The sequence below is a fragment of the Ursus arctos genome, chromosome Y (genome assembly GCF_023065955.2).
Source record: "Ursus arctos isolate Adak ecotype North America chromosome Y, UrsArc2.0, whole genome shotgun sequence".
Lineage (NCBI taxonomy): Eukaryota > Metazoa > Chordata > Mammalia > Carnivora > Ursidae > Ursus > Ursus arctos.
In genome coordinates this window covers 24,366,465-24,379,042 of record NC_079874.1, presented here as the reverse complement: position 1 = coordinate 24,379,042, position 12,578 = coordinate 24,366,465, and the positions used below count along the sequence as shown (strand labels likewise).

Below are 12,578 nucleotides of genomic sequence, written 5' to 3'. Positions count from 1 at the left end.
CCAATCTCTGTCCTGTAGATAGCCCGAATCTCTGAGGGATTCTCTGCGAGTAGTTGTCACTTGGCTTAAGGTGGGACAAGCCTTGCCCTACTACCCCTTGGGGGTAGGCAGAGAACTGGCCTCTTCAGCAGCTGCTCTCAGCACTTGGAACTCCAGCAGGAACAGTAGAGCTTTAGTAACAATGCCTCCAAACTAGGGAGAAAGTCCCATTCGTTGTCCTGGAACACCCCAGTGCTTTCCACCTGAGAATCCGTTGTAAGATGACTACTGTTCCCCAAAGATGATAGGTCCTAATTCCTTGAACCTACAAATTACCTTATTTGGGGAAAGGGTCTTAGTACACAGGATTACATTAAGGATTCTGAGATGGAGAGAGCATCCTTGATTTTATTAAAAGTGGGCCCTAAAGGCAATCATAGTGACCTTAAGAGGGTGACAGAGGGAGGCGACAGAGGGAGATAGAACCCAGGCAGTAGAGAAGGCCAGGTGATCACAGAGGCAAAGGTTGGACTGATTCAGTCACAAACCCAGGAATGCCAGCAGCCACCAGACCCTGGGAGGGGCAGGGAACACATTCTCCTCTAGAGCCACTGAGGGGATATGGCCCTGCTGACACCTTGACTTCAGAATTCTGGCCTCCAGGAAGGGAAAAAATGGGTCGGAAACAGCTTATGTTAATTTGTTACACTAGCCTTTGAATATTCACTGTATCCCCCAGGCATTTCCCATTTCAACCCGCCCACAGGAACTCATTATTGCCTCCTCTGTCATCTGCTCTCCAGCCACAATCTCCATGTGGCAGATCCAGGCTCAGTTAGTCCAGCCAGAGACCCCCAGGTTGTTGAGATCTTCCCCCCCCCTTACCTTGCACACACTCCCTGGGATGGGGGAGTGGAGGCTCACCACCAATTCCCAAGGAGCAGGGCTGGGGCACTCCGACACTCATTAACCAGGTTTCAGCCTTTTAGTCTGATGCTTTCAACTTCCCTATAAAGAACATTCCTCTGCTCACAGGGTCCCCACCCAGCAAACTCCTGGCTCCACTTCCTCTCAGCCTCCAAGATAGCTCATTCATTCTGTCCTGGTTGTGTTTTGAAATACTCTTGGGAAAAAAGTGGGCAGGGATGAAACAAGACTTCTACTTTTGTGTCCATTTGAAATTTCCACAATAAAAGAAAAGAAAAGAAAAATTTAGAAATTTCACCTACAGTTGTAGTTACTCCTTTTTTTTCTTCTCTACTTTGGTTTCTCTCCTGCTGGAACTTTTGCAGTTAAAAGTCGTTTGGCACGTAATTGTGCTCCAGTTGTTTTTTTCCCCCTGTTATATTTTCTTCATTAGCTAGAGTTAATGTTTCATATTTCCTGCATCCTTTACATTCCTTAGCGACCACTCCCCAGCACTGGACAAGTTAAAAGTGCCCAAGAAGCACTCATTGGCTACTTTATAAGAAAATACAAAGTGAAAATAGCCAGCGGCTTTCTAAAACTGCATTTTAAAGATTTATTTGAGAGAGAGAGAGAGAGAGAGAGTTAGAAGGGCTGGGGGCAGGAGAGGCGGAGGGGGAGGGAGAGAGAAAATCTCAAGCCCACTCTGCACTGAGCACAGAGCTCGACATAGGTCTTGAGCCAAAATCAAGAGTCAGATGCTTACCCAGCTGAGCCACCCAGGCACCCCTGAAACAGCATTTTAAAATATAAACACTTTTAAAATAGTAGCTAAATACTCCCAATTTGAAAAGTTAACTATTATTTTATATATATATATATTTCTTAAAGATTTATATATACATATATATATATTTCTTAAAAATTAAGACCTGAGACGAGATCAAGAGTCAGCAGTTCAACCTACCGAGCGACCCAAGCGCCCCTACTTATACATTAAAGGACATGTCTCCAAGGAAACAGGATTGGAACTCAACCAAACCTAAGTTAGCATTGTTTTATAGGCAAAGTTTCCACATAGGAGGCTTCAGCCTCTTTCTTGTTTGGAGATCAAGGGAACCTCAAAAGGTGGCTCAGTGTCTAAATGTGTTACGGAAGAAAGCCAACTCACCAGCTCCGGGAAAGCTGCCCTGCCATAGCCAATCTGGCACTGGGCCCTACAAGGGGAAGAAGAGGACTCCTTCTTAAGACTGGGCTCAGCAACCTCAAGCAGGCTGTTAAGCCCCTCTGGGGCTGTTTCTTCCTCTGTAAAATGGGGTGATGCGTGCTCCAAGCAGCTTTGGACCTGAGTCCGCTTATGTCATGTGCTTGGTATACGGTAGGTTTCCTGCGAATGGTGGTTACTATTTGGTCGCTACTCCTTGCTTCCTCAACTAAAGGCGCTGGGTGCTAGGATGCTAACTCCCACTGTGGAGTCCATGAACAGGAAAATGGTGCCAGTTGTTAAGAAAAAGCCCCTGCAGTCTCCAGCCCATCCCTACACAGAAACAGGAAATCTCTCCCCCAGAGATCTGTAAATAGCCTAACAGCAAGGGTAAACGCCTTCCGAGGTGAGAGGGAGGTGAGGGGGACACAGCCGTGCAGCATTCCGTTTCTGTCACTGGGCCAAGATCCGCAGCTAAGTGAAATTCCGAAGTTTCTAATAATCCATCGCTTGTAGAAATTAAGATGACAATGGAGACAGTGATGAAGGGCAAAGCCACTGCGTCACTGTCTTCCTTTAGCTGTCCTCACACCTGTGGCTCTGATCTGGACTGACTCTCCACCGTCTGAATTCATAGGAACCCTAAGTCAGGTACACGGTGGCTTAAATAGAAAACAGCTAAAACTGCCTTTAAAACAATTGCCACGGTTGTTCTGTAAAGCTCGACCATCCTGAGCTACTAGTTTGAAAACTAAAGGCAAAATTCTGGAACTCCAGCCTCCACTACATTTTATAATTATAAATCTCTTTTCTTGTTAGAACAAAACACTAAGATAATTTTAGCTCTATTTCATAAAAAGGATTAGCTATTGATTAAATCTCTGAAAGCAGGTTCAATTTGCCTTTTACTCCTTGACTGATTCATTCACTATTGATAAGGTGAAAGAACGACCTTTAAGTAACCTCCGCATTCAACCTGGGGCTTGAACTCATAACCCTGAGATTGAGCCACGTGCCCTATGGACTGGACCAGTCAGGCGCCTGAAAGAACTACCTTTAATTTCACCTATCTCCTCTCTAATAAAGGAAGTAAGCCTCAGCTCCCAAAAAGCGGCATACCCAAGGCGACTGAATGCCTAGATTTAGATGGTCATAGGGTTGTGCTCTGCAAGGCCAGAAGAGCATATGCTCACACTCGGGTCTTCCGAGCAATGAGGCTGAATGCTCAAGAAGCGAAAAGCTGAGACTATCCAGAAGATATCTGGCACCGGCTTCCAAAAGAAAAAGCTAGATATTGACAAATATATACTGTCTTTGGGAAATCTGGCTGAGCTGAGTTCTTAGAAAAGTAAGCCATCACCACTTAAAGTCCATACTGGTTCAGTCTTACTAAACTCTTCCAAAAGGGGAGCAGGGTTAATAAATTGGGGCAATGCCTTTCAGTCACAAGATACTGATATTTTCCAAGATATGTGGTAGTGTCTAATAAGGATATAATGGACATGATACAGAAGTCTAGGTGTGATAATAGCTATGCTCAGCTATGTAAACCCAAGAGTGTCAAGGAAAGAATTTAAGAAGGTCTGAGAGGAGGGCATCGATCTCAAAGCAGGCCACACAGACTTGGTCCAGTCCCTTCTGGTGTACTTATTAATGTCTATATAGACAGCAGCCTTATAAATATTAAAATAATGCTAAGCTGGGAGAGATGCCTAATGTGAAGATTAAGAAAACACTAAGCAAAATGATAATTTAGTAAGGATAAATGTAAACCTGCACCTATGTTTAAGGAATGAACAATATAACACTTTCAAGTAGCAGAAAAGTAATCTCATGATATAATCAACATAAAACATAAAAGATAACTTTGGCTGTAATTTATGGAGACAATGAAATCTTTGTCTCTGCTTTAGTGAACTGAGTAGTCTGAATTTCAGCCCCAGTTAACAGCTGAGATTTCGGTTATTACCACAGGGTGGGGGCGGGGGAGTTGTGTTGAGACTAGGGAACTCCCAAAAGTTCTGGGTACATTTCTATGGTCCTTTATCATTTGGTTTCTCATATCTATCCAGTCTTTAAACTTTTTATCTGAAGAGAATCACAGATTCAATGTGGTTTTAAGAAACAATATAGGAACATCTTCTGCACCTTGCACCTCACAGTCAGAAAGTATACTAACACTGATACAATCTACCAAGCTTATTTCGATTTCCTCATCTTACACGCACTCCTGTGTATTTAGTTCTGTGCAATTTAATCAATTTGTGCAGATCTGCATGACCATGACAGTCAAGGTACAGTTAAGATGGCTTCTAACAGGCACACTCCTTAAGTCTCCGTTTACAAAGAAAAAAAATCACCTCGTTCCCCTAACTGGAGACATTCTGGACACTGTAGCTTGGAAGTTAGGTAGGGGGCAATAATTACTGCCCAGAGCCATGACAAGTGCCCAGTGAAGTTTGCGCTCTTACTTCAACTGCCTGGATGACTGCAGACCATAGAACGGAAACCCCTCAAGTGACCACTGAAGACACTGAGACCGGAGTTGAGATTCCTTGTTCCCGCTCCACAGTGACAGGAACCCCTCACTCGTCCTGTCGTCTGCGAGCTTTTTCTTGCTGCCTATTCCATCCTCACCTGCTGAAAGTACCTGGATGGAGCTCCTTTGAAGAAACAGGCAATCACCAGCGTCCAGCTACGTAACTACAAACGAAATAAAAAGATTTTTTTTTTGCAAAGCATGCAAATACCTAGCAGTATGGATATTTCTTTATGCCTAACTTTTATGTAAGTTGAAAAGGGGCAGACATAGGTGGTACACCCTTTCAGTAATTTCAGACCACCACCTCTCCTTTGTAGGCAGCGCAGGCGTGGGACATTAAGACCTCGTGGCACTGCTCTACCAAAGTGAGAACAGAGTCTGAACGCAAAGACTTCCTGGACTGGAACTATAGGAAGAGCTAAAAAGAGCTAGAAGAGCCAGGAGGGTGGCTATCCGGGCTGGGCGCTGCCACAGGGAATTTGTGGGAGGATGGGCAGTCCTTCATTGGAACAGGTCAGGCCCCTCTCCTCTGCCCAGACTTTAAGAGCACCCTTCCAGGGCTAGCGCTTTGGCCCGGGCTGCGCGGCGGAGGCGGCTCTCGGGGAGGGCCGGGGCTGTGTGGGTGCGTGGAGGGTTCCCGGGACACCCCCCCAGCCCCAAGTCCGGGCCCGGGGGCAAAGCGCGTCCGTGCGGGAACAGGCTGGTGGCACACGGACCCGCGCGGGGCGGCCCGCCGCGCTTCCGGTCTCACCTGGGCGGCCGCGGGCAACCCGCGGTCCCCGTGAACAAAGGCGGGGGCGCCGGGCCGGCCGCGCGCTCCAAGATGGAGGGCGCCGGGGACTGTGACCGCCGCCCGCCCGCCCCGCCCCGGCCCGCCCTGCGCGGGCGCTTCCGCCGCCTCACCTGCAGCGACTCGGCCTCCTGGGCGGAGGGCTGGCGCGCACCGAGGCTTTCAGGGCCGCCCGGCGCTGGCGCCGGAGAAAGGGCCGGACTTCGCGTCGCGGCCCCCACCGCCCCCCGACCCTGCGGCGCGGAGCGGCGCGTGGTCCTGAGCGCGCGCCCCGCCCCTCCCACCCTCCGGATAACTTGGTGGGGGGGCCGGAGCGCGCCCCAGCATCCGGCGAGGGACACAGGTTCCGTGCGCGCGCCGGCCCTCGCCCCCTCTCGCTTTCTGGGTAACTAGTTGGGGAGTCCCGAGCAAGCACGCCCATCGCTGGCCCGCGGCACTGGTCCCGTGTGCGTGCCGACCCTCGCCCCCTTCCACCCTCGGGGCCACTGCGGGGGGGGGGGTCCCTCCGCGCGCGCCCCTGCCCCGAGCGCCTCTTGCCCCGGTATCCCCCGGCGGCCGCGCGGGTCCCGGAGCGCGCATCTCCTCCCGCCTCTCCCACCCTCCGGGCAGCCCTCTGGAGCCCAGCGCGCGCCCCGCCCCCTGCCCGCCTTGCGGCCCGAGCCCTCGAGCGCGCCGGCCCCGCCCCCTGCCCGGCCCGCCCTCCCCCGCGCGCCGCGCCGCCTGCGCCCGGCTCCCTCCCTGGCCCCGGCCGGCACTTTCCTCCCAAGTTGCCGCGCAAGTTTGCCAGTGGCCGGCGGCGGCGGCAGGAGCACCCGGACCCTCCCTCGCCCTCGGCCTGCCGGGGCTCCCCTGAGTGCATGGGCGCGGGCCGGACGGGCCCTGGGGGCTGAGCGGCCGCGCCGCCTGCGCGCTCCGCGCCCCGCGCCATGGAGGGCGCCGAGCCCCGCGCGCGGCCCGAGCGCCTGGCCGAGGCGCGGGCGCCCGACGGCGGGCGCTTGGTGGAGGTGCAGCTGAGCGGCGGCGCCCCGTGGGGCTTCACCCTGAAAGGCGGCCGCGAGCACGGCGAGCCGCTGGTCATCACTAAGGTGAGGGGGCCGCGGGACCCTTACGGTGACAGCCTAAAGGTGACCGCGGGGCGGGGGATTTTGTCGGGGGTGGGGGCGCCGGAGGGGCGGGACAATCGTGTCCCCAACCCGGGGGCGCTAGTGTGCCTGGGTCACCTGCGGGGACGGGGGCACCGGGACCCGCAAAGGTGCGTGGCCCCGGCCGCTCTGCGGCGGCACCCAGTCCTGTAGACTCCCCAGCGCCGCAGAGTTTAAATGGCTACTGTTCCGGGTCCCCACCCCTCCTCCTTCGAGAAGGGGCCTGGCTGGGTCCCCTGTCACTCCCGGCTTTGCCAGCGGCGGCCTGCACCTGTGGGGCTGCCCAGGGGTGGGGGAGGAACAGTCCCACGTGCCAGGGGGTGGACAGAACCGTCCCTGTGTTTGTCACTGTAGGCCTTTGGTTCTGCCCCTCCTTGAACCTGTACCCCTTATCACTAGGAAACCCAGACGAGCAGCTGTCGCTAGCCCAGCTTCTCGATTCCCATCAGGCCATCAATATTTACTGACTTTCGGCTTCCAGCCCTAGATCCATGGCGCTCTGGGACGTGCAGAGACGTACCGAAACTTTCAGTGTCCTTTTTCAAAGTGGGATTTGAACTCCAGTAATAAGTTTCTAATGTGTCTCATCAGGAAGGTGTTTTGCGTTAAGTGTGTGTGGTAGGGGAAGGTGGGTGCTTTCACACTTTGAATTCTCTTGTCTCAAAACAGCAGTTGATCTTGAAATTGACCAGCTGAACTTGTATAGACCTGTGAAATCACAAAACAACAAACCCATCATCCTGTTTTCTTCAGAAGTGTCGCTTCTCTGGGGAGGGTTGGGTCAGGCTTTTTCTAGGGACAAAGTTCCCTTTAAAATGTAAAAATTCTTGGCGTCTACAGGAGTTTGAAGGTGACTTGCTGGGTTTTTTTCTACTGTCCTGCTTCACCACAGCAGGAAGGTATAAGGTCACTCCTAACCCACCCCACCCGTGATGCACTTGGGAACTGGTGTGGCTTGGTTGTTCAAGATAGCAAATGAGACGTCAGACTTTTCTGTTCTGTATTTTCTCTCATTTTTGTATTCACAAAACCAGAGACTCTGAGGGGAGGCTTGTTTAGATATGCACTGAATTTATGTTCAACTGGGGAAAAAGGCTGTCGTTGCTATAAAATTAATGTGTAACCCATTAACGAATTGTGTTCTTTGAAAAGATGGTGAGCAAAGTGTGTACAGCTTGCCCAGCGAGGGTAGTTTCCTGCATATATGCGTACTAAAGCGTATTGCCCTGTGCCTTTTTTAAATAAAGGTTTTACAGGGCATTTCTGATGGCAAATGTTAAAAAGATAGCAAGTAAATTACTAACACCCTTGGCATTTCATGTATTTCTTTTTTAAAAGAGGTGTACGCACAATTCAACGTATCTTCCTCAGACTTGTTATTATAATTGAAGTAATAAGTTGCAAAACATTAGTTAAGGTGAAATCTTGCCTTTAGGCCTTATACAGTATCAGAGTTGGAGATCACTTTAAACTCTGAAATTCAGTTGTTTAACCAGAAGCTGAAGAAGCGGATCCCAGAGCACCTCCTCCTTTCTGTGGGTACCCCAGGTTCTAAAAATGGTGGTGTATTCTCAGTGGCCCCCTGTTCTCTCTGTCCAAGAGGCCCCAGTCTAGACTGTGGGAGGTGGGCAGTAAAACCCAGAAAACACACACCAGGGCCTTCTGGGGGCACGTGAGGCCTTTTGCTCCTGATCTGGCCTGCCAGTTAGCTTGCACAGTACTTGCTAAGATGTTCTCGGTCTTTTTTTTTTTTCCTTTCTTTTGAAAGTTTGTATGGGTAGGCTAGTACCAGTGGATGTGCTCCGCCTTTCCAGATGGTGTTTCAGGATTTTGCAGGAATCAAAATGTTTGGGGTTCTTCTCTGAGAGGCCCATACATCCCTCCCTTAAACTGCTGCTAGTTTTTATAGATGCTGCAATGTGACTGGAAATTGGTGGTTTCTTTGCTTAGGAAAGAAAGGAATCGGGAGAGTTTGGGACTTCTGTACTGAGTTTCCATGTACACTTGTATATACATGCAGAGACACGTGCTTGTGCACGTGTGTATTATACATTCTTAACGACGTGTTATGTGGTATTGGCACTATTTCACATGCTTGTCTTTTCTGTTGGATTAAGTCATCAATTATGCTTGCTTACACTCCAACAGCTGGTAATTAACTGTCACATTATTAGAAAAGGATGAAGGAAAGTGTGTCCATTTAGAACCACTTAAAGAGTGGGAATCCGCTGTTGTGATAGAGGCTGGGAAGAATTGTTCCACCTGCAGAATTTGGATTGATGCAAGTTTTGACTCTCCCTCAGTAGCTACGGAAAACATATCTGGGGTTCATTATAACAATTGTTGTTATTTGGGGTCCAAATTATAATTTTTCTAATAGGGCGCCTTTTTTTTTTTTTTTTTTTTTTTTGCTTTTAAAAAAACTCATAGCTGGGGCGCCTGGGTGGCACAGCGGTTAAGCGTCTGCCTTCGGCTCAGGGCGTGATCCCGGCGTTATGGGATCGAGCCCCACATCAGGCTTCTCCACTATGAGCCTGCTTCTTCCTCTCCCACTCCCCCTGCCTATGTTCCTTCTCTCGCTGACTGTCTCTGTCTCTGTCGAATAAATAAATAAAATCTTTAAAAAAAAAAACTCATAGCTAAATATTTTACATATAAGACCTCTGGGATATTATACAGTCCATTTTATACTTAACAGAATCTGATGTGTGGGTAGCTTGAGCAAATGTAAGGGGACACACTTTTTTTATGATAACAGGTCTGATTTGAAAGCCTCATAGGAGTACACATCTTAGAACTGTAAGGAATGCCAAGAAAAGGCTGGTTCAATCCGTGATCTTCAGATCAAGAAATTTTATCAGCCCATTTTACAGATGCAACAGCTAAGGCAAAGGGAAGTTAAATGGAGTGCCCTGAGGTCACAAACGTGGCAGGTCCTGAGAAGGCCCCCAAATACCAGCTGTTGATCCCAAACGTCCCCACTTCCCCTCTACTCAGTTCCAGCTGCTCTGGCTGGAAACACTTGCGATGTCCTATGAAGTAACTTTGTCACATCCTTCAGGTGAGGATTTTTCAGCTTGGCACTACTGATATGCTGGTCTGCATCATTCTCTGTGGTGGGGACTGTTGGGTACCTTGTACGACGTAAGGAAGCATTCCTGGTCCCCACTCACTCACTCGATGCCACGGGTACCCCCACTCCAGCTGTGACCGCCAACAAAAGTCTCCAGACACTGTCAGGTGTTACCTGCAAGCAAAATTACCCTCGTTAGATTGTCAGCACTTTAGTTTTTAAAAGCATTTTAGCTTCAAAGCTCAAGTTAATTTTTCTTTGTGAAGACACTGGCCTTTTGGAAGGTTTTCCTGAGGGGCTGTTTTCTTCCCAAGTGCTGACCCTGGTAATAGGCTTTATTTACATAGTAAAACTCAAACAAATACTTGCTTCATCTGCATTTTTGTAGCCAGAGAAAGGAAAGGAAGCTCCAGCTTCTGAGCGCTGTGTTTTCTGAGCTTTCAGTGGGGCTGTTGGGTAAGGACAGTCTTTTCTTTGGGTCTAGTTTTGAAGGCAGAAGGGATGCTTCACTTCCCAGGAGTGGCATTCTTGGAATTTGAAGTGCGTGTGTGAAGTCCCACCAGACCTCCGCTGAAAGGTGGCACCCAGATTTGTCTCCGCTCAGCACCTTTATACTGGCTTCTGGCCTCACATTTTGCTAGGCCTACGAAACACACAATGCTGCTGTTTTCCCGTGCTTCTGTTGGAGAGGGAGCTGAGGTGATGTCTGTGTCCGAAGAAACCACAACGATTTTGTCTTGTTAGTATTCCCAAGGCCACCTTTTGATGTGGGTTATCCGGGGACCCGTGTAAACAGATATGATGCATGTATGTGGTCCCCTGTTTTTGCACGTTCCTTTCTCCGTGGAGTCGGCAAATGTAAAACATCAGTGGGGGGGAGGGGAGGGCCCTGATCTCTAAAATGTCACTGGAGGGCCTAGAATTTCAAGTGGGATGTTGGGGATTTGTTAGGGAGCATTCTGTGCACCAGCTGGGTGTCAGGAGGCCCCCTGCAGTCTAAGGAATGTTTCTTAAGGGGGGAAGGAATGAAGCTCCGACCCCTCCTTTTTGCCATTTCTTAGAGTCCCTGAAGAATGCCGGGGCCGCGCCAGAAGCACCAAAGAAGACATTTCTTTGGGCCTGGTGTGGTCCCATGGGTGGCTCCTTTGGGAAGCTGCTGACTTTTGGGTTCCCTTTGGGGAGCACTGCCATCCTAGAGCAAGGCAGGAGAGCTGTGGCGTGGGATGCCCCCAGCCTGACTCACCCACTCAGGGGGCTTCGTGCCGTTAGAATGTTTCTCTGGATGTGAGACAAAGTCCTCAAATGTCCTTTCTAGTTTGGATACTACTGGTGGGGTGGAAGGGAATCAGGGCACATATTTTGAATGGAGGTCACACAGACAGGTGGCATGTGTCCTAAGTAAACCATTAGCCAGAGCTCCAGACAGCGCCAAGGCTCAGGGCAAAGACTGGCCGTTGGTGGTGGGTGGGGGTGGGAGGCACAGAGCACCTGAGGTGCCTGCCTTAGTGGCTTGAAAAGGGGCTCCATTTGACGGGACCTGGCTGAGTCACTGTCATTGGTGACCAGGGAGGTTGGTGGTAGCCTTGGTCAGGACACGTTGTTGTCCTCATGTCTTTTTATTTGTCCCCAACAGACGAAGTCCTTTGTCAAATCTCAGTAAATACGGCTTTGGAAAAGAGGGATGTGATGAATTCAGCAGGGGCTGAGGGGCTGACAGAGGTGAACTTCCGTGTGGATCTCGCTCACTGTCTGCGTGAAAGCACGTGAGTGTGTGCGCTCACAGATCCTGGCTGTCGGACAGACGGCCGTGGCCCCGCGGGCTGTGGGCACCCTGGCGGCTCTAGCTCCTCAGTTGGGGGACCGCAGACACTTTCTGAGGCCAGCTGCGGACTCCTGAGTTGCTAGGGTGCGTGTCATTCTGAAGACTCATTTGTATATGAAGAATCATTAGTATGGTTAAAAAACAAAAAAGAGGTGAGTTTTCTTTCATGTGCTGAAAGCCCCTTTCGGGGCAGAGCTGCCCCTCGCACGTGTCTTTGTTACCCTGTCCCAGTCTCTGCCTCCCACACACGGCCCTCTTCTCAACCCTTGGTCTTGCACAGGTGCGTTGAGTGCAGGAGTGGGCGGTCAGGTGGCGTGACATCCTATCCCAAGGTCTGGTGGCTGCGAGTGCCAGTGGGTGGAGGATTCTTCCTGCCCCGTGACTCGAGCTTGAGTCGCATCTGTCACCCCGCAGGCTTCTGTGGGGCAAATAGCTGTAAAGGTAAGCTGTGCAGCACGCTTCTACGTCACGTTGGACTGGGGCTTCCTGATGCAGTTGTAAGTATTTCTGAACATGTCCTGCCATTCGTCTTTTAAAAAAAGAAAGCTGGTTTGCCCGAGAGCTAAATGTAGACTAGCATGATAAGGAAACGCTCTTAAAAGTAGTCATTTTCACCTTGTCCCCGTGAGCTGGGATTTCTTAACATACCTTTCTACTTCATGGCCACAGAACCTGGCTGGCTCCCTGCTTGGAACCGGCTGGTTTGTCTACTTGGAACGCGGCTTGGAGTTGCCCTCTTGCCAAAGCTGTTTTGTGTCAGCATGCAAATAAACCTGGGTTTGTGGATTTCTTAGGGCCTCTGTGGAGCTTTTCTCCTTGTACACTGGGAACACTGTAAACATTCGACAAGATAATTTAAGGATTGAAAGGCTGAATAGACTTTTTATTCAGGTCTTACTTCTTTTACTTTGAAACACTGTGGTCAGGAGTGGGGCAACACTTGGGGGAGAAATTCTGCAAGCTGCAGCTCCTCCAAGCTAAAAACTTTCACTCCCATGAAGGATTTTGAAAGAGCTGAGGGTTCCACGTTACTCTCTTTGGTCTTTTTAAAACACTGGCAGCTTCTCACACTGGTAAATTCTGGAAGAATTGTTTTTCTGTTGCCTTGTTGGATCAAATA

At 50.1% G+C, this 12,578-nt stretch overlaps 1 protein-coding gene across 2 annotated transcripts in view; it reads left to right on the top strand.

The window, feature by feature from the left end:
- The first annotated feature begins 6,339 nt into the window (after nucleotides 1–6,339).
- Nucleotides 6,340–12,578, top strand: part of LOC125282542 (protein Shroom2-like) — a 137,194-nt gene continuing 130,955 nt past the window's right edge. For both annotated transcript variants that reach the window (XM_048217545.2, XM_048217544.2), the window contains exon 1: nucleotides 6,340–6,506. In XM_048217545.2, the coding sequence (XP_048073502.1) occupies nucleotides 6,348–6,506 (159 nt within the window). In that variant the 5' untranslated portion in view covers nucleotides 6,340–6,347. The remainder of the gene's footprint in view (nucleotides 6,507–12,578) is intronic.